Source organism: Ylistrum balloti, unplaced genomic scaffold (genome assembly GCF_031769215.1).
Source record: "Ylistrum balloti isolate Yb309-2 unplaced genomic scaffold, AGI_CSIRO_Ybal_v1 Utg372904, whole genome shotgun sequence".
Classification (NCBI taxonomy): Eukaryota; Metazoa; Mollusca; class Bivalvia; order Pectinida; family Pectinidae; genus Ylistrum; species Ylistrum balloti.
The window spans coordinates 1-25,941 of NW_026783178.1; the positions used below are offsets into that span (position 1 = coordinate 1).

Sequence of the window (25,941 nt, forward strand, 5' to 3'; positions counted from 1 at the left end):
ACCGTCTGTTTCATGTACATGTACATATTTACGCATAACTCTACAATTATCAGTTATTCCCCTTTGTATATCATGGTAGGAAGCTATATATCAATATGTATTGATAAAGAGGATTGTTTCCCTGTCGTTCACATCACATTAACCCGATATCTAATAGCATACACATTTACAGAAATGAACTATACAAATTACAAAGTTAATCAAATATGACATATAGCAGTTGCGGACGAAATGTTTTTGATTGAATTACAGCTTTCAGCGACAATTCGACCGAATATACGTTCACTAGACTAGCTCTTTGATAGAGTCATTAAAGCTGTCATTAACAGCCAAGTCTTAACTATCTTTAATCGTTGTTGTTTTAACATTCAAAGACTTCGGAGTGAAAGACACTGTCCAGTTAGTAGAATGCCGAAAAGTTCCTATATTTCCCTGGTGGTTTAAGACATTTCGACCAAAACAACTGGTTATCGTTATTCGTCATGCAAATACGTAATGGGCAAGAACTGGCTATGGTAACCGTAAGTGTGACATTGCAAGAAAAAAAATGAGAAATATCCGTAAGCCTACAGATTTTGTTTGAATGTCATGGGCATAGGTATTGATGACGACACCACGCACAAACCATATAATATTGCCCAGACTGGTGACACGGGTGCCGTGGAGGGGTCGTAGACATTGCCCAAGGGCCTGTTACTGAAGAATCTTTAAGTAACACAGACGAAGTCCTTGATGACGAATTCAACAATGTTTATTAAATGTAAATTTGACGAATATCAATGCAAGTACACTGAATAAATGACGCTATTTCCAGGATTCTATATCTATGTTAATGAAGACTCTACGTGAAACTGAAAAGAAACAAAAGGTTTTCCTTTAGTCTCAAATGGCAAATTATGTAATGGACAATAATAACCGTTCAATTTAATATTACATAATGCCATATTTAACTAATTTATATTTAGTTCAATACACAAGCAAAACACAAAAGGGCGGAGCTGAACACTCTTCCAGTTAATTCGCCGAACATTTACTTAATATTACTGTCACCTGGGTGTGGTTGGGTATATATATATATAAATACAAATCACTCCATATCGTGAAATAATAGCGATTTATTTTTTACAAAAGAGTTATCTCCCTTGCGTGATCAGGTTCCATTGCAACATGCACAAAAATACCATATTTTTATCATTAAACTACTTCGCATTTAGTACATACGTCATATTTCATTTTGGACACTCATGTTTTAATGGGCTGATCATTAATAAATTAATTGGTTTCCTTACTGCGGATGAAGTCTTACTAAAAACTGCGTCAAAAACCAATTTTCAATCCGAAGTGGCAATGCATAACAACTACACAGCAGCGAAAAGATGACACGCCTCCATAACTATTATTATTATTATTATTATTAAGGGATTAACGTCCTCTATTGTGGCCTTTCGGCCTTTCAGAGGACGAGAAAAGATAGGAGTGAGTAGAAGGGGAGATAGTATTGGAGAGAAAGAAGGGAAAAAGGGAAGTAGAAGATAGAGGGGGGGATGAGTCGCCTATGCCTAACCTTATCTTATTAACGCGGTATCTATAATTTTAGAAGGCGACTCGGGGGGCCTAATGTGTTCCTAACCGACGGTTCGTATGGTTCCAAGGTCTTCTTCCGGTCTTGTCCACCGTCTATCCTCTTGTGAGGGCACCAAGAGCTGTCAGGGGGGTGGGGAGGGGGGGGGGGGGGTGGGGGGGGGGGGGTCTAGTTTAGTGATGATTTATCCTATTACGATTATTTAGGCCAGGAGATGTGCTATCTCATTAACTAATCGTTATGACTTTATGAGTCAAAACGTTTATGGTTGGGGATTTATTTAATTTAAGATTGTTTGAGGAGCCTATTTATTTGAGATGCACTATTGTGTTTTTGAATAAGTTCTTCTATTTTGTGTTTTAATTCTATTTGAGTTTGTACCGCTATGGTGTCTATATCTATATTTGATTTTTGGATTGTACTGTTAAAGTACTTATTGGAAAAAAAATGATCCTTTACCTTGCCGTCGGTTCGAAGTCGTTATTTATTAATTGAATTTTGAAGCCCGATCTAATATTAATTATCCCTACCACTACCCTTACCTACCTACCTACTGCCCTAATAGCCCCTGCACCGGCTTGCAATAAGCCTGCTCTTTTTCGAAAGATACAGGGGGATCTTTTACGTGCTTGGGCGGGCTGACCTTCACACGGGACACCACAGCTTTAAGTCCCCTCCGACGGACTATGTGTTAGCGGTTAGTACTGTGCAAGTGCGTGCAGATCTTTTTGTTGTCCAATCTTCTGTCTTTCTTCTTCTTTCTCCTGTGTGAATCTTTACTGACTTTACCAATGTCCTCGTTCAATAAAACCACTCAAGTCCTTCCTTGTTTCTCACTCCGACGTTTTATTATATATTGTGTGAAGGTGGTGCGTATTAGTGGGGGGGTATTCTTAACCTTAAATTTATCTATTATGGGGGTATTGTTAGTTTTGGCATGCAAGGGTTAGGGGTATTGGGTCTCATAAGTGTTGTGGGTCTGGTTAGTGTTGGAGTTGTCTGTGTGTTATGGCTTATTTGTCCGATATTTTGTATGTTCAGTGTTGAGTTAATGTTGTATGGAAGTTGTACAAAATTTAGCTTATGTGGAATTGATATGTTATTTGTTTGTTAGGTTTATGGATAGTTTTGACAGTATTTTAGGTTTGTTTTGATACTTATTAGGGCTGAATTTCAGTTTGGTCGGCTATTGTTTGTGTTTATGGTACTGGTTTTGTTTTCTCATTGTGTTGCGCTTGGGTTGGCGGCGTGTAAAAAAGGGGTCATTTCAATGTTTTGTTTTGTTGTAGGTTTCATTTTGCGGCATGATCATAGGTGTCATATGCTGTGTTTGTATACTAGTTAAGGCTCTATGTTGTTGTTTGATAGTTTATAAGGGATATATGTACATCTCTGATAGCTATAGAATTATTTACTTATCGTTATGAAGGTTGTATACTTCGGTAGCAGTTTTAACCGCCGTTTGGCCGATCACCATCGCCGTGAACGTTATGATGAGACCTGGATATCCGAGTTTGTTGGTAGAGGTGGTCTGCGTGTATCATCGTTGACCCAAGCTATGGTACATGATTTGGTTTCACGTCACGCCGATGTCTACGTTTTACATCTAGGGGCTAATGACATTTCACCATCCCGCCATCCTCGACAGATAGTTGAAGCTCTTACTACCCTAGTGAATGATCTCCGACAGACTGGTGCTCATGTACTATTACTGGAGCTTTTGCCACGACACGGATTGTCCAAGGTCCCGGGTTTGACTCCTACCATCTATCGTCGCGCCCGTTCCATTATTAATCATTGGATGGCCAGGAATATGGAGCGTGGATTTATTACCCTGTCGGCCCTAAAGTACCCTCAGCACTTTGCTCCTGATCGGGTTCATCTTAACCAGAGAGGGATGATGGTCTACTACAGCCGAATCCAGTCTATACTGCGCCGCCTTTAATCGACCGTTATCTACATTTATCCTAAAAGGCCCTTTTTAGGGCCACCCTAATTCCTTAAAAAGGTTCAGATTTACTCTCGAATGAATACGCTTCTCCCTTTAATGATGTTTTTTGTGTTTTGTTTTTTCGGTAATAAATTATTTATATTGTTTAAAAAAAAAAATTATGTTTTTTGGTGTTGACGGTTAGGGATTGTTTACGGGTGATTCCCTTGTTAGGGGCGTGGCCGGTAACCCCGTAATCCTAGTTGTGGATGTAAGGTTGTTTCTGATTGGTTGTTGTCGTCGCGCTTACTTATAAAAAGCCGCTACTACTTTTACTTAACTACTTCATTATGGAGACCCTATCTCGCCGCTTGGTTGCCTATCTTCGTCACGACCCTACCGCTCCCAGGGACTCTGCCGGTTATGTCCCATTGGACCATTTGGCCAATTATTGTCGAGTGACTCGCCCGTTACTTCTTCAGGTTGTTTCTACCCCTACATCGAAACAGCGTTTGTTTCTATCGCCGTGTGGTGAGAAGTTGAGGGCCGGAGCTGGACACAGCGTTACCGATGTAAACTTAGAGGACTTAGCTACCCCTGTCACCGACTCGCAAGGAGTACAATATTGTCGTCATGCTACCACCGCCGAGGCTTGGAGCATCATTCGGAAGGAGGGACTCCGTGTCATGTCCAGGCGATACGTCCATTTTGCTGATCGACCCGCTGCCCTACGTCCCCATTGTAAGGTTGTTATTTCCTTGAAAGTAGGTGCCTATCTCCGAGCTGGACAGAAATTGTATCGACTGCCCAATGGCTGTTATGCGGCTTCTGGTAATCGGTATGGAATTATACGACCCTGTTTCCTGACCGCTAGGACCTTGCCCCGTTAGTATGTTCTTGTTTGAATGTACATTATTCAACGGCCTTTTTTAAGGCCACCCACTTTAATAAAGAGTGTCTGTATTGGCGTCTCGAATTATACGCATATCTCTATAATCTATTTAGTATTGAGTGGTTTTGAAAGAAAAAAAAAAAAAAAAAGTTTTTGATATTTAAAAGTTGGGGTTTTTGGATTGATAGGGTTTTGTTTTCTGTCATTCTTACATTATTTATTGTTTTTTGTGTAATTTTCGATATTTTGCGTCAAAAAGGGGGAAGTTTTGATATTTCTAGTTTTGTGCAAAAATTTGGCTTAGGTAGGATTGAAATTCTATCCAATCGCCGCCTTTGTTACAATAGGGGGTGTTTTCGCCGACGGACTGGTGGATAGTACTTAAGCTAGCTACCTAGGTAGGATCGAAAGTTTTGAAGCTGCAGTCAGCCTGGCATGCACCGCTGTGGCTGCTGATTGACTTTATTGGATTGTATAGATAGATTGTGTTGTTGTTTTATTTATCTGACAATAGAGCGAGACCGCAATGTCTTGACTCGTTATAAAACCAATTTTTGTGTCTGAGTTTTTTGTTTAAGTTGGTTCAGAAATTATTGATAACGGGCCTAGCCTTATATGTTGATGTATTTCTAATGGGTATTTCTGTGTTTTTGTTTTATTTTTTAAACAGAGCGAGACCGCAATGTCTTGACTCGCCTAAAATCTACTTGTATTTGAGTTGTTTTTTACGGGCTCGGGGTATTAGTTTATTTTGTAGTTAAGGGTAGGTGTTATATATATTGAGCTTATGGTGGGGGTATGTGGGGAATTGTGTGCATGTGGGGTTTTATGTATTTTATGTTACCGGGAACCGGAAGTACTACAGGAGCCATCGTCGGGTGGCCGGACTCCCCGTCTGAGGGCGAAACAAAGACGTTGTGGTACTTCTTGTCCCGTGTGGGGTATATATTATTTATTGTTCCTATTGTTTATGTGTGTGCTCGTGTTATCTTACAGACTGTGTTAGATAATCCGACCCGTCTATTATTACCATTTTAGCGTGGTCTGGTTATCCCTTAGGCCTTACCTAACGAGTAAAGGTTCCGAAACACGAAGGACAACGCCCCAACACATATTTACCCTGCGGGGCAATACCGTGGGGAGAGAGGAACCAGTACTTATATTACGTCTAACAGTCTTTAAATAATCACTATGTAGTAGTAGTCTTTATGTGGTTATAGTTTGTTTGTTTTTTTAAGTGTGTTTATGTTAATTTTGGTGTGTGTATATATTTTTGTGTGTGTGTTCGGAACCGGAAGTACTACAGGAGCCATCGTCGGGTGGCCGGACTCCCCGTCTGAGGGCGAAACAAAGACGTTGTAGTACCTCTTATCCCGTGTGAAGTATTTTAGTTATTAATTATATAGTTTACGTGTGTTTGTGTTTATCTTACAGACTGTGTTAGATAACCCGACCCGTCTATTATTACCATTTAGCGTGGTCTGATTATCCCTTGGGCCCTACCTAACGTGTAAAGGTTCCGAAACACGAAGGACAACGCCCCAACACATATTTACCCTGTGGGGTAATACCGTGGGGAGAGAGGAACCAGTACTTATATTTTGTCTAACAGTCCTTAGATAATCACTTCCCTAACTTTGTGTTTGTTTGTTTGGTTTATGATATTTACAGTTATATACAATAATTATTTCTATTCATACATTTGACCCTGCACCCTGCCCTTTTTAATTAAGTGACCGTCCCACCTGCAGGGTGTAGTAGCTACCTAATATGAGTATAATTATCTATCATGGTCACTTAGTTTTATATTTTTTCATGTACGTGTTTCTGTGTCTATTTGTGTATTTGTCAAAAATTTGCCTAATTTTCAGTAAGAGTTGCCTCCCTTGCACCATATCTCTGTTTGGATTTAGATTTTGTCTATGTAGCCGATTTCGCGGATAAAGGAGATGATTAAGTTACGTGCTACTTGATTTTTGCTTGCCAGTCTTAATAGTTCAATTAGTGTTTTATCATCTAGTTTTTCTTTTTTGAGTTGTTTTTTCCAATTATTTCTTGCCGTTGAGTGAAATTGGCATTCTGTAAACACATGGCTGATTGTTTCTAATGCGTTACAGTGTGTACAATTTGGTGATGTATTTTTTATCATTTTGTTGATGTTTTCTTTTAATTTGGTGTAGCCTAATCTTAATTTTGTTATAATTTTGTCTTCTGTTTTGTTTTCGCTATATAAGATGGCTTTTTTGGATGGTTTGTCTTGTATTTTCCTTAGTGGTTGATTGGGGTCGGAGTTGAGCCAAATATCGTCCCATTTTTTTTGTATCGATTTGTTAATTAGCGAATACGTTTCTTCTTTAGTAAGACTGACTGGTTGTGTAATTTCGGTCAAGTGAAGCGCGTTTTTTGCTAACTGATCTGCTTTATCATTACCCGGTATTCCCACGTGTGCCGGGACATACATGAGCGTGACGGGTATTTTAGCTATTGACAACTGGTTTATTGAATTTTGAATAGATGTTAGAACTGTGTTTCTGGTTCCGTTTCCGGTTGAGATGGATATTAAAGAGGATAGACTGTCTGAAAGGATTCCGTTTTTCGGTTTATTTACTGTTATGATGCGGAGTGCTAATCCTATGGCAATAATTTCGCTGCTATATACTGAACAGTTATCGCTAATCCGAATTGAAAGTTCTGTAGAATTTTGAGGGCAGAAGATTCCAAAACCTGCTCTATTATTATCTGGATTTTTCGATCCGTCGGTGTAATAGTGTTCTCTTTTCTCGAATTTAGATATTATGTCTAAAGACAAATGTTTTGCAGCTATAGGGTTTTCCTTTTTGTTGACTGTATTTAAAATATCGATGTTGACTTCCGGTTGTTTTAGAAGCCATGGAGGTGTCGGGTTTGGCAGATACTCTTCTATTTTAATTTTATCCAGTTTGTGTTCTTTTAGTGCCTCGTGTATTCTAAACATGTATGGTGGTTTTTGATGTTTGTTTAGTTTGTTTCTGTATGCTTTGTTCTCTGTGTTTTTCACTATCTTACACGGGGGAAAAGAGGGTCCCATGACTTGTGTTCGCGCCCAATATTTAAGAATAAGTTTTTCTCGTCTTAATTTAAGTGGTAATTCCCCACTTTCAGCTAATAAACTAAGTGATGGTGTATTGCGGACAGCTCCTAAGGCTACTTTTAGTGCTTGATGTTGTATAGAGTCTAATGGTTTTAGAGCGTTGTCCGAGGCCGAATCGTACACCTGACATCCGTAGTCTAGTTTGGATCTTATTAGGGCTGTATACATTTTAATAAGTGTTTCTTTATTTGCCCCTACTTTAGTTCCTGAAACATATTTAAGTGTATTTAGTACCTTTTTACATCTATTTCTTAAATGTTTTATGTGTGGTACCCATGATAGTTGTTTGTCGAAGATCAGACCTAGATATTTTGTTTGTTTTACAAATTCTATTTTCTTGTTGCCTAAAAATAGGTCTGGGTGTTTATTTTTTCTCGAGAATAGCATCGCTACTGTTTTTTCTTTAGATACTTTAAAGCCGAATTCGTTTGCCCAATTGTCTATGATGTTTAGATTTCTCTGTATGATGCGGGCGTTATTTCTGATAGTGTGGTTACTTGCCCAAATACTGGCATCGTCCGCGAATTGACCTGCACTAGGGTTAGCAAGATTTTGGTTTGCCTCTTTGATGGCTTGATCTAATTTATTAATATATATATTAAAGAGTGTTGGTGATATTACACTCCCTTGAGGAACACCGTTTTCTAGTTGGTACTCATCTGAGTAATTATTGTTAATTCTGACTTTAATTTTTCTGTTTGTTAAGAAATTTGTTATAAATTTTAAAATATTTCCTGTAATTCCTACTTCTTTTAGTGTTTTAAGAAGACCTTCATGCCAAATAAGGTCGTAGGCTTTTTCTAGATCTAAAAACACTGCTGTTGTGTGGTGGTTTTTACTTAAATTATTTTTTATTTCTGAAGTAATTCTTACTAGTGCATCTAATGTAGATCTTCTATTGCGGAACCCACTCTGCGTTTCTGCTATTAATTTATTGCTTTCTATGTAATATTTAAGTCTATTATTTACCATTGTTTCTAATGTTTTACATAGGTGCGATGTTAATGATATGGGGCGATACGAAGCCGGATCCTCTTTGTCCTTACCGGGTTTTAGTATTGGAATCACGCTAGCCGTGTTCCATGTGGTGGGGTAACTTCCGGTTGTCCAAATTTGATTAATTAATTTTAGTATTGTGTTGTTTATTTTTGGTGTACATTGTTTGAGGATGGAATACGAAAGATTGTCTATTCCTGGGGATGTATTTTTCTTTGTTTTTAAGGCCGATAGATATTCGTCTAATGAGAAGGGAACATTTAAATGTGTGTCGTTGTTACCGAAATCTTTAATATCTTGTTTAATTTCCTCTATTACCTGTTTTTTATGTTGTAGAAATTCTTCGTTACAATTTTTTGAGCTACTGGCGTTTTGGAATTGTTGGGCAAAAATTTCAGCTTTTTCTTTGTTTGTTTTTCCCTCCCCCTTTTTGCCTAATATGGGTATTTCTTTGGGGGACTCCTTGTATAGCTTTAATTTTGCTCCAAACTTCTCTAACGTTTGTTTTATTATTTAATGAATTACAAAATTGAGACCAATTTTCTTCTTTATATTTTTTACATGTGCGTTTGAATTTGTTTCTTGCTATATTGTAATTTTTAATGTTAATTTCTGAAGGGTCTTTCTTAACTATTCGTTCCCATCTACGCATAATTTTTTTGGTTGTAGAGCAACTTTCGTTCCACCATGGATTGTGTTTTCTATTTTTGGGTTTTCCGGAAGTTTTTGGAATTGTTTTTTGTGCTGCCTCTAATATGTGTGTTGTTATGTTTTTATTGAAGACATCAATGTTCTCATTAAATATGTTTAGTTCATCGTAATTATTTACTAATGTTTGGAATTTTTCCCAATTGGCTTTTTCAAAAATCCATCTAGGGGGAAATTGTATTTCGTTTTTAATTGGGTCGAAATTTAGTTTTAATACTATTGGGTAATGGTCGGAGCCTAGTGTGTTATTACCTCCCATGATACAAATTTTGTGGCTATTTCTGGTGAAGCTAATGTTAGATCTAAATGTGATTCTTTACCAGTTTTGATATTTAACCTAGTACCCTGTTCTGGATTATCTAGTACAATTAGGTCATTATCATTTAGCCAATTTTCTAAAAGTTCCCCTCTATGATCGTCTTCAGGGCTTCCCCATAGGCTATTACGTCCGTTAAAATCACCCATTATTATATGATGTTGGTAGTTGTTTATTAATGATGTTACATTCTCCAGATCTGTTGTTTCTAATTTTATACTAGGACTTATGTATATGTTAAAAAGGGCTATAATTTTATCTTTATTGTGTATTTCTACGCCTAGTATTTGTATGTTTTCCGAAACTACGGTTATTGGTATTGTTTTGTAAGCTATTTTATTTGCTATATATATTGCTAAACCGTATGATTTGTGATGGGTTTTGATTGGTTCGTAATAACCATTTATTTTGGGGTATTTTGTTTTTTCGCTAATTTTCGTTTCCTGGAACATGAGAACATCGATGTTTCCGTCTATGTCTAATAAGTGTTTTAGGCTGTTTATATTAGTTTTTAGACCACGGGCGTTCCAACTGAGAACAGAAAGTCCGCCCGCGGTCTTTTTAGTTACTTTCTGTTCTGTCATGTTTATTTATATTTTTCTAATACTGGTGTTTGTGTTGTGGGTCTGAGTTTTGGATTGTGTTTTTTACTTTTTTGTTTTTTCTGTGATCTTGTAATTGGTTTTCTGCTTAAGCATTCTGGAGTTTTGGGTGTCTTTGGTACCTGACTTTTTTTCCCTTTTTTTGTGTTCTTTTTTATTGTGGAGGGGGGAGTGTTTTGATCCTCTTCATGAGGGGTGTCGTTGTGAGTGGAGGGGGGGTCTGATTTGTTTTCTGTTGATTTCTCCGACTCTATAGTTATGTCTAGTGTGGATTGAGAGGGAGATGAGGGCATGGACTCTAGTTCCGATGTATTTGGTGAATGGAGTGATGTGGGTAGGGAGTTTAGTTCTTTTAGGGCTTTGTTGATTAGCTCAACCCTAGATGGAGGTGGTGTGGGGGAGTTGACTGGTGTGGATGTTGGGGGGTTGTTACGATGTTTTGGTGATTGGTTTGTAATGCTGTTGTTTGTGGCCGTTTCGTAATTTTTTGCCTGTAGTAGGCTATTATCTGTGATTGACGTATCTTGGTATTTTGGGGTAATTTCGAAATCTAGATCTAATTCTTGTTTTACTACTTTTTTAATTGTTTCATAAGTTTCCGAGCAGTCCAAAACCGATGAGAAAGTAACGAACATGGTGCTGATTATGTTTATCAATTGGCCTTTTGTCACTGTTTGTTCCATGTTGTGAGCTGGGGTTTGTTCTATTTTGTAATCTAATTTTGTGTTGGATTCTGTGGTGAAGTGTTGTGTGTGTGTTGAGCCCTTTACCTTATCGGCATATGTTGTTTTGGGGTCGACTGCTGATGTTTTGTTGTTTGATCTGGTTGTTTTGGTTGTTTGTTTGTTTTCTGTTGTCGTGGTTGTGTTGTTGTATGGGGTTACTTGAAAGAGTTGGTGCCCGTACCTAATTACCTTTGGGAGGTTGGGGGATGTGAAATGTAGCAGGACTGTTGTTGTGGCTTTGCCTTTTTTGTTGATGAATCGTGTTGCTCTATTGACGAATGGGCTCAGAAAGAATGTCATGGAAACGAATAGGGGTATTTTGTAGACCACCCCCCTGCTACCATTAGGTTGTTGATTGTTGATTTTGTTCTGTGTGGGTTTTCTAGTTCTGGGTTTGTTTGTTTTGTTATTTGGTCTGCTTGATTTGTATGTGTCATAGGGTAGGTTCTGTAGGGTTCTTAGTTTAAGTGCATTGGTAAGTTGGAGGGTTGTTAGGCAGAGGAGTAATATTACTCCTGAGGGCAGGAACTGTGGGGGGTTGACTACTCCTGTTTTTTGTTGTATTTCTGTCCGGGTGTTTTGTTTGTTTAGGTTTTTGTAGGGCCAGATTGTTTTGTTGTTGGGTTTTGGTTTGAGTACTACTACTTGTTCTATTTGCGGTCTCATGTTTTATTGGTAGTTGGTTTGATTTAGAGGGAGGGTTGTTTTTGGTTGATTTGTGTTAAAAAGGTGTCTAGATAGGATTGAAACTTTGGCCAATCAAAAGCGCGGTTACAATTTTTAACAGTTAGCCGAAAGTAGGGGGGTGTTTTCAACGAGTAGACCGAGGTTCGAGCGCTTTATTACAAAATTTCTTAATCCACCCTAATGTATTTTGGTTCGTTTTTACAGATCTGTTATCGGGGTCGTTTTTGAATTTGTTTTAAGATCGAAAAAGGGTAGTTCAAATTTATTGTTAGTGTAAATTCATTTTCCTTATGAGTGTTTTTGTTGTTGCCTAATGGTATGATGAATAAAGGAACTTAAGTGGTTGTAGAAATTGTTGTTTTTGTAAACTTCTATAGCTTAATGTGAATTTATGTCTAGATGATTTAGGGCAAAACTAATACAAATGAAGGAATAAATTCAGAGCAAACTACTATATTGAATACTATGGTGTTTTGTTAGGTATGGGGGAGCAGTGACAAGTAAACTATGGAGAAACTATAATATATATGGTTAGGGTGTGTGTTTGGGCAAGAATAATAAAATAAATGAAATAAATGAAAATAAATGAATGAATGAAAGTTAGACTACTATATGTAAGGGTTTGTTTTGGGTGTGTTAGTGGGTTATGTTACTTATCTGTTCGTGGATCTTCTTAACTGCACTGGATGCTGGTATTAATCCACGGAATAATATAAACACAAAATAATTCTATGGAACACTGTAATGTCTAATGTGGTATCACTAATTGTTGTTGTTTTCTGTGGTGATGGATTATGATGACTAAGGGCTGTATAACTGCTAGAGCAGTGATTGTCTCTATGAATGATATGATATATCAATCTTGGAGGGATGATTTGTGTTTCTGCACTGTAATGTTGTCTGTGGTCTGGTTGTGGTGATGGGTCCTTTGATTTGCTGCTTGGATCTTCTTGGTCGCTGGTCTTCTTGGTGTGTACACCTCGGAGTCGCCGACTGGAATGGCTTGCCTCCATAACGAAAACTGAAATATATATAGCAAACCTTAGCCAATCAGAATGAACATTTGGGGATTGTTCTATTCAATATTTAGCTACAAGTAAAGAACCTCGTTTTCAACACCCAATGAAAAAGAATACCGTCATTTCTTGCTTTATTTAAAGGGGAAATTTCCCGGTGCGTACGGTAAAATCATCCCGTTTTTTAGTGATATGACTTGCTCAAGTCCGCGGTTCGGGACGATCTTATGCAATCCATACAGACAAAATAAATATCTATTTTTCTATTTTAAAGATATTTTTACTCAAGCTATTTTAAAATTTACACCAGAATTATTAAAACTGGAAAAGTTGGGGGGGGGGGCATAGTTTAACAAATGACCAAAAATGACCAATGAAGCAATTTCATTATTCAACAAGAGATCCCAGAGGGATCTTGGTGCCCACCATTGAACCATCTATGTTAGTCCTATGAAAGACTTATCTTTCCCCTACTTTTCTCTTCCTCTTAATCATTTGATAACATCAGAATTCTGTCTATTGACTATGAAAGACGTAAGAATTTAAGAACTTTCTTAAATATATTGATGTATTTCAATAAAGCGATAACAAACATGACTGCGTATCAAAAGGGCTCATGGGGAATCGGCATTTAAAATTTCATTAAGGTCCATCCGGTACTTTCTGAGAATTAGCGATAACAAACTTTCACTATCAAAATCCAAGATGGCCGCCTGTTGGCCATGTTGTTGTCAGATCAGCTTAAAAAGGTTATAAGCATAACTAGGTCTCATGGGGAACCTGCATATAAAATTTCAGAAAGATCCATCAAGTACTTTCTGAGAAATAGCGATAAGAAGAATTATTTACAGATGAAGGACAGACGGCGGACCATGGACGAAAGGTGATTTGAATAGCCCACCATCTGATGATGGTGGGCTAATAAATGTCAAAACAACAAAACATCAGAACAAAAACACAACCCCAGATTACTTCAATTAAAAAATTTAATCATTTTTAAGAAAACAATTGTAAATGTGTGAAATATATCAAAAAAAGAAACATGTGTAAAATAATCATCTGCACCATGTCTTGGTCAATAAAACAAACACTAAACTATGGAATTTGACAATAAATTTCAACAAAACAAAGTGTATGTAAACGACTAGACTAAACTAAAATCTTAAGACTACAAAAATATCAAAAAAACATATTTAACCACCTGAAGACATTTACTACATATCACATTCAAATGCATTAATTTCCTGCTACAATATTGTGGATCTCTGACAAAACATTTGATGGTGTCCATTTATTCAGTCAATTCTTAAAAGCACAGATCGGTCTTACAGATATGTATATAACATTAACTGCATATCACTGCATATATCAAAATTAATAAAACAAGTAAAAAAGCAAACACTTGACTAACTATCTAAACAAAGAAACAAAACAGTTATTCTTCAGCCTTTATAGCTAGTACTGATGAAACAGATTTGGTTTTTCTTCAACTGCTAGGAAGAATATTTTCTTTCTCTTCATTTGTGTCCCTTATCTCATAATTTGCTTTCTCACGCTTGAAGGATTCCAGTTCAAGCAACCTATTCTGCTTAAGCATTATCTGTCTAAGTGCAGTGTTTCCTTTGTGGTTTGATCCACGAAAGTACTGCTTCGTAATTTCGTCATTTGATTTTTCCAGTCCTTGCTGTGTGAAGAAAGAAATGGCTCCGTGTCTCTGCATAAGTTCAGCAGTGTGGCATCTCAAGATATGGATATATGGCGTTATATCTTTACTTTGATAAACGTTAGTATATGCTTCACACCACTGATCTACAAGTGTCTGGAAATTCTCTGGGTCTGGATTGTCAGACTTTAACCCATCATTGATCTTGCGGAAGAGATTCCACAAATTTTGTATGTTGTCTGACCTTTCTGTGGAAAGCCCGAGGTCTTTAACGTCCAGCTTTTTAAGAAGTAATTCCTTCTCGGGGCCTTGCAAGTCACTGTACTGAAGCTCTGACTGCTTGTTGATATAAAATTCAAATTTGATACCAAGTTGTTGTAGTATATTTTCGAACATCTGAATATGTTTAAGATTTCTTTTGTCAAAGCCAGACTTTGAAGAACACTTGCGTACATTGTCCATAGTTTGAAGCTCTGACAAGAGAAGTGACAGAAGTTTGTCAGTCACTCTCAAAAACATGTGAAGTACGTCAATGACTACATCTTGGAGGGGAATGTCAGGGAAAAGTGGTTCATTCACCATGGAGTAGTACTGGGTTTTGGACTTCTTGTGTAGTTTAAGTTGTTGGAAATCTGGATGGGTTACCCTGGCTCCCTTTTCAGGATTATTCATAGACCATGTCAGGCTAATATTACCTCTTTCCTTTCTGCTACATCTACAGTAAATGCAGTTGAACTCTGCTTGTATAGATGAAATTCCATTGGCCATAAGCAAGAACTTGTAATCTCCACCCAAATATATCCTTAATGTATACAATCTGCTGCCAATCTGCATTTCTGAATTTTGTAATTCATGCACCTCTCTCTGTAGATCAGCCAGAGCGACCTTAATCTCTTCATATCTCTCCTGGGTTTTCACAATAACAAGAGGGTAATTACCACTTGCAGACTTGCATCTAGATTCATTCAACAGAGTAAATGTAAAATTAACAAAGTTTTGGTGCTTTCCAACTCTAGTGCCATCCCCTGAAAGTTTGATTTTCAGGACAGAACCCAAGATCTCTGGAGAAATTTGACTAACAACATCATCTATTTTCTTTCGAAGAGATTGTTGGACACCCAAAGTGTCTGGGGTGTCAGATATTTCGTACTTTGAGTTTAGCTGAGAAATGTACTGACAAAGCGTATAACTATGTGGAAGACTTTTATAAAGCATACTGATCTCATGATATGCTTTTCACGAAATATTGAAAACATCTACAATATAGACAAGCATATTGAGTTTTTCTTTTTCTTCGTCGGAAAGTTCAGAATTGCTGTGTTTTTTTTCTGTCGGGGAAATTGATTCACTGTCTCCATTAATTCTTTCTACATTCACAGACACTGCTCTACAATTAAAGTTTTCAAGGAAAGACAATGACTTTCTACACTGTTCTGCTTCAAGCTTCTTAATTTTTGACCGATGTGATGGGGTATAATCACCAAGAGGTCTTTTCCATTTAAATGACTGAGATTTGCTCAAACTATTGATTTCACCTACACCCTGTTTCAGTTCTTGATGATTTTCAGCCAAAATTTTCTTCATGCCATTATTTTCTTGAGAAAGAACAGCCACTGAATTTTCAAGTTGTGTGGTTTTTTTTTCTAGTTCAGCTTTTTCTGATGTTATTTGCTCTATCTGGGCTATCATATAATGCCTATCTACACTTGCTTCCCAATTATAAAACTGTTTTGAAAGTTTTGTCTTAAACTGTTTCAGCTGCCGACCTCCATTTTTTTGAGATGCAATGTAATCGCGCCGTATCCTTTCCAGAACAGATTTGAGATTAAGGAGGTTGACTTTATCAGAAAGAAAATGTACACAAAGCTTATCTTCTAACTTTTGTTTAAATTCCTCAATTACAGCAGAAAGAGACTTGTCCCAAAAATGTTCCTTAAGGATAGACAAAAGCAGCTGTTTTGAAATAAGCATTTTCCAGTGACTGTTTAACTATATCATATGACATGAATATCAAGCTACAACATATCATCGTTCAGCAGACAATTAAAAATGCTCTTGTTTCCACTGCAGACAACAAACGAAAACACAAGGTTTGTCCCTCTCTCCTGTTCAACCATTTCCACATGATCTGGAAAAACTAAGTATTCTTTAAGTGGTTTTCGGTGTGTTAGATAAAAGCGTATTGTGCTGGTCTTAGCAAAAAAGTTGTCACCTTCTTCATTCACAACTCTGTAGTCCCATGCCGTCCCAAGGACTCTTTCCAAACACTGCCTGTTTGTAATATGATAAACTGTTTTTGTTCTTGTCTGTTTGTATACTGTTGCTGCTGAGGAAAGTTCTTCGAAGTCTGCCTCTACAGCTGCAATTCTTATGGTTCTGCGACTGTCTCTGCGGCTCGTTCCAAGTAATTGTTCTTTGATCTGTATCTGGAATTAAGAAAACATATATCATGTCAGAAAATGTAACAAGAACTTCCAACTGAATTTTAAAGAGCTGATTGTTATCTGAGAAAAATCAATAACAAACTTGAAAAATAACTCACAATACCTAACTAAGGAATAATTTCAAGCTTGAGGAAATTTACCTTCAACTGTGATATCACAACACTTGATTGGCAATGAGGTAGTTGAGGATGCCTATGTATATCAACTTTTTCCCGCCATTCATCATATTTGTGTGGCCAACCTAAAAAATACAATTCTGTGTCAGTTTACATATTATTCTTCTTTTAATACCATATCACTGTTGAGTTCAATCAATAACTAATTTGTGTTCAGAAATAACATTTACAGTTAAACCCAAGTTAAGTAACCTTCCAAAGGAACATCAAAATAGGGTCCAATAATACAGGTGGTCCTTTAATACTGGTTCAATAAACATGAATTTAGTTGTAGTTAGAAATAACATCATGGTCACTTACAACAGGTTTTTACTTAATACAGGTGGTTGGTAAAACAGGTTGGACTGCACTAAAGTATTATTTTTGTTTTTTTTTAATGTCATTATCAACAGCATGTTATTTTATAATGTGCTGTATTTACATGACTTGGAGGAAGCTGCCCCATGTAGGCCTTGAACTTGGGACTTAAAGAGGTGGTCCATGGTATATGTATACACCCAGTACAGAAATGCACAGATACAGGTTACATATTACTCACAATATTGAAAAAAATATATATACTTTGCCATGCTTAATGTCATTCACTTTTAACAGATTGCCAATATGCTATTTAAGGTATAAATGTTGTCACCATGAAATGTTTTATTGGTTTGTTTTTACTCATAAGTTACAATTGTTTAATATTGATCAGTTAACTTTGGTAACAAATATAATATTGTGCACTGCAAAGTTGTAGTAATTGGGACAGGATTAAGAAGTAGCTATAACCTGCCACATGTACAGTGCTTGCTTGATACAGTACTGTATGTGTAGTCACCCTTGTTACAGTGCCAAAACTGAAAAGAAATATGGTGGCATTATAACAAGAGTGCACAGAACAACGAAGAGATATATTTTCCTTTTCATTCAAATGTTATTAACTTTTTACAGGCCAAAGTTTTTTCGACTGTCGGGTGACTGTTACAGTTCTTACTCTTGGAATAAGTGGTCCTCTACTCAAATCACTGCAACAGAAAAAAATTTATTGAAATTAAAGTAATCAATAAAATTCCTTCTCATGGTGTAATCAGTAATTTTTTTCATAATTTTATTTTATATATAATAAAATCTAAACCCAAAATACTGTCAAGATTACATGATGATCCTTGATCTCACATTAACACAATCCAATTGATTATTATAAATTTAATTATGAATCAAACTGGATATAAACTTCATTAATAAATCAACAAGAATATGATTGAAAACCTATATGTGTTAGTGTGAATGATCTGAATGTGATGCTGCAGATTATGTGAACTGTGTGTTGACACTGAAGACAAGTTCAACTTATACAATTTACATTTGTGCACTTTTATTCATTAACTTTAATGACTTGTACAAAAATATTTTAATTCAGAGAAAGGTCGCTTCAGAAGAATATGGTTTGTTACCAGACACTTTTGACTAGATTCTATCACACTAACTATACTGTAACTTAGGGAAATATTTAGATTATATCTATTAGGCTAACAGGCTCATGCTATGAATTTGATGTAGTTCGACTATATATGCACTATAAAGAGAGTTGGTTGGTTGAAGAGTTTAACGTCTACTTGTAAGTGAATACTATATAGTGCATATATCGTCATTGCACGTAGCGACTACCTGAGGTTTACACTGCTGAGGACTAAAAATAGGTGTATAAATTTATGTGTACACCGGTGAGCTTTCTCTGTTGATGTGAAAAACTTTACATTTCTAGCTAGAATTAGCATGAAAACTCATTTAAACATTGCTAAAATTATTGAAATAGAAAATTCTTTACTCACTTACCGATAATTACCCACCTCTTTGCCTGAAGGGTCATGAATTCTTCTCCGGCGACTTGTTTCTTCCGCCATTTTTCTCTTTTAACCTCCAATTGAAGAGTTCCATTTCAAGGGAGTTAACTCAGAAAAAGACAATTATTTCACGATATGGATTTCAAATTTGTTCGATGATTTATTTCTGAAGGGAAAAAGAACCTGAAAAGACAAGACAAACATTTAGACTCCAAGCCTCTTTGGAAACAAACACTCACCAATCACGAACGCGCCGGATACAATCAACTTCCACAGCATTGTCAACTTACCAGGCTTCACTGGCCCCGCACCATACGAAGTGATACATATGATATATGATCTTGCTGGACCGCTCGCGCTGACGTCCAGCAGTAGAGTGCCAGGACAGAGAGAGACAGATAGAAAGAAAACCAAAGGAAGTGACGTAAACAGGTGTGGAGAACGCAATTAGCATGCAGTACAAATGCAGGTGTTAGAAGCGCTGAGTTGCGTTCACGTTGAAGTCCATGTCGCGTCGGACTAGTTCGGCCACATACCACACATTCCACTGGACAATACATGAGACGTAAACAACATGTCACGTGTACATATACTTAGTAACGTCACGTGCACATTCACAAAACAGTAACAAGGACATTTACAATATGATACCTGAGTATGCATCTATGCTACATTGTTATTAAAATACCACATGTGGACACATGGGTTACATCCCCCCCCCCCCCCCCCCCCCCCCCCCCCTTGGGGAAAATGTGTCCCACATTTTTCAATATACTTAAGATATAATGCATAAGCATCAAACCTACTTTTGATTAATCACCCATTCCTACGGCAGCAACCTGGAACATGGTCTGCCTACAATAGAACCAAACTATGTATACAAAATTCTGAAAATAAAACAAATCAGTATATGTACATTGCAGCACTGCAACAAAAACAGATCTCACAGATTAGTATTTTAAATACATAAATAACCACAGTACCAAATCTCAATCTCCACCAAGAGTGAGTAAAAAAAACCATAAAATACCGCTCTGCTGGGAATAAAATCAGCCTTTGATACCTACTGGAAATAAAATTCCAATTAATAATTTTTAGTACCACCTATACAACCCTGGTGCTTTGCACCATGTACCAGGGCACTTTGCCCTCTCTTATATCCTCAACAGTATACAAATACTAATTCACGTGCAAACAATACACATTTAAAATGAATAACCTAGTTAAAACCAAACCCGGATATAGTTCAAACATAAATTTCATCTTTGGTGGGTCCCTCCCTGACAAGTTGAGACATAACCCAATCCCCGTATCTGTCCGGGGGTTTCCGAGCTCTTTCCGGACGGACTTCCTGCTCCAGGCTCCCTGGAGCCTCCCGCAATACGGACTCCGAACCTCGGTACTCCCTATGCGATATCGGAGAGATTGTTCTGGGCATCTCCACAACTCCGGATACTGACCTGGAGCCTCCTGATCTATTTGAGCTCCCGGACCCTCCCAAAGTGCCATGATCACGTATGGGAGATAACTCCTGCCTACGACGCTGGGGAATAACATATCGCCCACTGCAACTATCCTGTGAACTACTGGAACCTGAGTCTGAGTCAGAGTCAGAACAAGGCTTGCTCACCCTCTTGACCGAGTGGCTGGAGCTGTGGGGGCTTTGCGGCTCTCACCTGCTCCTCTAGTTCATCGGTAGGTAGTGCAGTGAATGGCAACAACATATTCCGGTGCAGGGTACGAAGAGGGCCAGTTCCCTTCTCCCTACGCACCTTGTAGACAGGGATCTCGTCGTCTATAATGGTCACCACCCTATATGGATCATGCTCCCACCTGTCAGCTAGCTTGTGTTTCCCTTGGAAACCCACTTGCCTGACGAGGACCTTGTCACCTACCTCTATGGTACACTCCCGAACTCGTGTATCATACCTAGCCTTGTTTTTGTCGGCTTTTCTGCCAGCTTCCTTTGCCGCAGCATGGTATGAATACTCAAGTTTTCTTCCCAGTTTGTGGACATAGGTGTCATGGTTACCATCCCCAGTACTACCTGCACCGATGCCGAGGAAAGCATCTACAGCCAGCCTAGGATGCCACCCAAACATCAGGAAATGAGGGGAGTAACCGGTGGAGTCACTCTTGGTAGCATTGTAAGCATGAACCATGGATGGGACATATGACTTCCAATCTGTTTTTTTCTCCTCGACCAGTGTGGCGAGCATGTCTAACAGAGTCTGATTGAATCTCTCGGCAGACCCATTCCCCATTGGGTGATACGGAGTAGTTCTGGTTTTCTTGACACCAGCAAGCTTACATAGTTCCTTCACCAGTTTACTCTCAAAGTTGCGGCCCTGGTCGCTATGAAGCTTTTCGGGAAACCCATAATGAACAATGAATTCCTCGTATAAAGCTTTAGCTGTGGTATGAGCGGACTGATTACGACACGGTACTGCTTGCGCATAACGTGTAAAGTGGTCCACTATTACCAGTATGTTTTCATACCCCCCTTTGGACTTCTCCAAACTGAGGAAATCTATACACAATAACTCCAATGGCCGGATTGTGAGAATAGGAACTAAGCCTGCAGCTCGTCTCTCAGGGGTCTTCCTCCTAACACACCGCCCACACTGTTCTACTCTATCTACCACATCTTTCTCTAGACCAGGCCAGTAAAAGCGCTGTCTAGCCAACCAAAGCGTTCGGTCCTTACCCTGGTGACCCACGTCATCGTGGACCCCCTTCAAGGCCTGGGCTCTGTATGCTGGTGGTACCAACAACTGCTTGACCTGAGTACCATCCACAGTAGCTGTCCTAAAAAGAACACCTTGGTCCAAAGAGATGCGCCGGCGTTCCCTGAGATACTTGCGTACCTCAGACGGCTCATTCTTTGCCACTTCTCCCCCTGGGAAAAGGTCGCTACTGAATAAAGTACAAAGTCTAGCTAGAGCAGGATCTTTCCTCTGCTCCAAAGCCCAATCAACCTTACCAACCTCTGTGCCTGAACCCACAACCTCCCCGGCCGAAGGAGGAGTGGCCTCAACTGACACTGAGGCAATCAACAGTACCGAGACCAAGGCTGACTGACAAATTGCCTTTACAGCATCTGAGAATAGTTGTGGTTGACGTGACAAACTATCAGCATCAGTATTCAACTTCCCCGATCTATAGGAGATTGTGAAATCATACGCTGCCAGAGCAGCTACCCAACGGTGGCTCGTGGCATCAAACTTTGCCGTTGTGAGGACGTAAGTTAAAGGATTGTTATCGGTGATCACTTCAAATGACGTACCATACAGATAGTCATGAAATTTATCCGTGACCGCCCATTTGAGAGCCAAGAATTCAAGCTTGTGAGCAGGATAATTCTTTTCGCTAGGTCTAAGCCCACGGCTAGCGTATGCTATAACAACTTTTTGACCCTGTTGGACTTGATAAAGAACAGCACCTAAGCCAGACCCACATGCATCTGTATGCACCACAAATGGTTGGGAGTAATCAGCATAGCCCAGCACTGGGGGACTAACCATTTTGCTCTTAATGGTGTCAAATGCTTCCTGCTGTGCTTCATCCCAGGTCCACTTAGCTGGAACTGTTACTTTTGTGCGAAGGTTTTCCTTGGCTTTCTTCGTAGTGCCATGACCTTTCAACAAAGAGTTGAGAGGTTGAACTATCTTAGCATAGTCCTTTACAAACCTTCGGTAGTATCCAACAAACCCTAGGAACTGTCGAAGCTCCTTGATGTTTTTGGGTTCAGGCCAATTCTCTACAACTGAGATTTTATCAGGATCTGTACTGATCCCCTTTTCTGACACTATATGCCCTAGGTAGGATACGGAGGTCTTGAATAACTCACACTTGCATGGTTTTAGTTTCAAGTTATGCTCCTCTAACTTAGCAAAGACTGATTGTAACCTGCGTAAGTGTTCATCAAAGGTTTTGGAGAAAATGAGTATGTCGTCAATGAAGACCAGACATTCTCTGAGATTCAAGTCACCCATGCATTTCTCCATTAATCTTTGAAATGTAGCAGGAGCATTAGTGAGTCCAAATCCCATTCTATTACACTCATAGAACCCGAGATTTCCCACAGAGAAGGCAGTCTTATGCTTATCCTCCTCCTCCATCTCCACTTGCCAGTATCCTGACCTCAGGTCTAGTTTTGAAAAATACTTAGACCCACTCAACGTGTCTATAACATCATCAAACCTAGGGAGCATATAGGCGTCTTTCTTGGTACGAGAGTTCAACATTCTGTAATCGATACAGAACCTAAGCGAACCGTCGTTCTTTCGCACTAATACTATGTTCGAGGAAAAGGGGCTATTTGATTCCTGTATAACGCCAATGTCTAACATGTCCTTAACATGTTGGCGTACCTCCTCAAACATAGCAGGTGGAACTCTACGATATGGTTGCTTAAAAGGTTTTTCATCAAACAACTCAATCCTATGTTTGGTAATACTGGTACTTCCTAAGTCACTTGTGTTCTTTGAGAACACATGACTCCAGTTACTGAGAGTCTGACTGACTTCAGTTAGCTGGTCAGTACTCAAATTGTCTCTATCAATAACTACACCCAACTCCTCAGGTTGTGATTGAGGGACAACACTCTTTACATCCGATGCTAGGTTATCTACTATTTGTACACTCTGGACTTTACATAAATCAGATCTAGGTCTGATCGATATAGCCTTGGCGGTTATATTGCAGATCTTAACATGAAGTCTAGCGACACTTGAATTTTGGTTCATATTAACCACTCTAGGACAAACAGTATAATTAAGATTGTCCAGAGATAATAAGTTCTCAGTAACAACCTGGTTAATTGCGGGATCAAAACCCCTAACTAAACCATCAACAACCACTGACTCAAAGGGTTGTACCCTAATAGGTTTCCTGTTTATGGACTTGACCACAAATTGATCACAGTGGATACTGTCCATGGCCAGTTGCCATGCTGAAGGAATACTTTCACATAATCCTTCATCAACCAGGTTCTTACACTGCCTTATTACATTTGTTCCTACTATAACAGGACAATTTCCATTGTGCTCAGTATTTGGAACCACAAGCACTGGAACGGGCATATTGAAATTGTCACAAAAAGGTAGAGTAAAAGTACACTCAATATAACCAAGATACTTTAATCTTGAACCATCAGCCACAGAGACTTCAAGTCCCAATGACTCCAAACTGTGAAGCTCTGGTTGAGGTTTTAAGGACTCAAACCCTTTCTGTGATATAGTAGTTACCATAGATCCACTATCTATTAGTGCCCTGAACTCCTTTTTGTCCAGATAAATAGTGCTCTCATTTGAGACACCTACTAGTCTATCAATTAAATTGACTTGGCCTTTAACACTAGCATCTGAGGTCACTACGCGGCCACCCGTAGAGACCCCTACTCTTTTGGGTTTTTACCCTGACCTTGGCTCTTATTTTCACCTTGACCTTTCTTTTGACCTTGGCCCTGTTTTTGACCTTGACCTTGTTGTTGACCTTGACCCTTAGAGTTGTTACCGTAGTAACCCTTCTTTTTGAAACTATTCCCTTTCTTACCATCGTCACTTGAACTTTTCCCTAAACTATCAAGCTTGTTCAAAACCAGCTGCATTTGTGCCTTCATATCCTTTTCCAAGGACTGAAACCTCTGTTCTAGTGATTGACCATCAGACACCGACTCAGTGGTAACCGACTGCTGTCGGGCCTTTACCTTCGAAGAAGAAGTTGTAGAAGGTTTGATGTTATTAGAGCCACTAGCTGTATCTTGTAAGCTCAACTCTTTCTCCACTCTTCTAATTTCCCTAAGCAACAGGTCAAAATCTTTAATAGTGTCATACTTATGCCTAGTCTGACTCTTTAATCTATCCGAAGACAACGAAGTCCAAAACTTATGCCGTAGCAACTCGCTCTTTGAATACCTATCCAAATAGCCATGCTCAACAGCTACATGTAGCATTGACTCCAGACGACAGCCAAAATCTGTGACTGACTCATCTGGTTTTTGACAAGAATTAAAAAATTCTTGCATAATCATGCCATTTGTACTGATGTCTCCAAATAAATTATCCAATTTGGAGAGGACTAATGTCAAATCTGGACTATTCCCTAATGACATAAGCATTCGTCGCGCTGTACCACGCAACGACCTACGAATGGCCTGAGCCAAAACACTATCTGAAATGTCTGGGTCATCTGTGAGGCACTGCACCTCAAAACGCCATTCCCTATAGGTCACGTCTCCTTTAATAGGAGGCTCTTCTCCAGAAAATGGAGGTATCTTGGGTACTTCTGGGGCCTTAACCAACAAACTATCATGATGAGACCTGCGACTAGCCTGATAGCTAAGCTGTCCACGGTCGGCCTCATATTCATCCTCAAACCTACCAACATGAGGAGTACTCGTCTTAATGAAACCCTCCCCAAAACCTGGAAGTTTTTCCTTTTTGGGTGTTATATTGAATTTACCCGTGGCACTCAGGACCTTGATCATTTCCATCTCTGCCTGAGATATATTGTGTAGGTCACTGGTGCTGGGTTCATTATCTAGGTCACCTGGCGTAGCTTTAGAAGCCATGACAGATCAAAGTACAACTTATATAAAATATACAACAAGTAAAATTTATCCACTATAAAATATATATACAATGGCAATATACCTACACTCAAAACTAGCAAATGATGACTCGAGTTAACCAAGTGATTGGGAAGTTCCCCTACCTACAAGGCACTCGGTATCGGGTACCAGCATTGAGTGACGCAGTACATGACACCACCTAGCAAAATATGTACCTAAAAATAGCAACTACACATATATAGGTGTAAACTGTATGTAAGTGGTTACACACACACAGCCAAAATGGATACAACAATTTTTTTCAACCAGCAGCGTGCTAGAATAGCTCCTGGGTGAATTCCATCTTTATACAATTTCAAATTAACCGAAACCCTGTAGTTTTCCTGATTTTTGGCTTTCCTATAACGAAGTAGGTCAACCCTTAAAGAAGGAGAGGTAACTCCCAAGTCATAGTTTACAGACTTTAGGAAATCATTCAAAAAACACAACCTTTCCCTAAGACTGGCTTCCTGACTCTTAAACGACTCAGGATCAGTATGACCTTTGGATCGGTTCCACTCTATTATGGAATAGGGAGGAATTTCCACAAAAATCAAACTAACCGAGGAAAAAGAAGAAATGAATTTCCTAAAACTTGTAATGTAATGCACTAAATAGGAATGGGCACTTTCACAGGT

The 25,941-nt window shown here is 38.7% G+C and overlaps 3 protein-coding genes across 3 annotated transcripts; 1 reads left to right on the forward strand and 2 right to left on the reverse strand.

Moving 5' to 3' along the window:
- The first annotated feature begins 3,862 nt into the window (after positions 1–3,862).
- On the forward strand, positions 3,863–4,402 carry LOC132564818 (probable RNA 2'-phosphotransferase). Its single transcript, XM_060229443.1, has one exon. The coding sequence runs from the start codon at positions 3,863–3,865 to the stop codon at positions 4,400–4,402; it is 540 nt and encodes a 179-aa protein (XP_060085426.1).
- Positions 4,403–6,313: 1,911 nt separating this feature from the next.
- On the reverse strand, positions 6,314–7,702 carry LOC132564819 (uncharacterized). Its single transcript, XM_060229444.1, has one exon. The coding sequence runs from the start codon at positions 7,700–7,702 to the stop codon at positions 6,314–6,316; it is 1,389 nt and encodes a 462-aa protein (XP_060085427.1).
- Positions 7,703–24,088: 16,386 nt separating this feature from the next.
- LOC132564820 (uncharacterized) lies at positions 24,089–25,264 on the reverse strand. The gene is made up of 2 exons (XM_060229445.1): positions 25,021–25,264; positions 24,089–24,975 (listed from the first exon to the last, which is right to left on the reverse strand). Exons 1-2 carry the CDS (start codon positions 25,262–25,264, stop codon positions 24,089–24,091), a joined length of 1,131 nt encoding a protein of 376 aa, XP_060085428.1.
- Between the last annotated feature and the right edge of the window lie 677 nt (positions 25,265–25,941).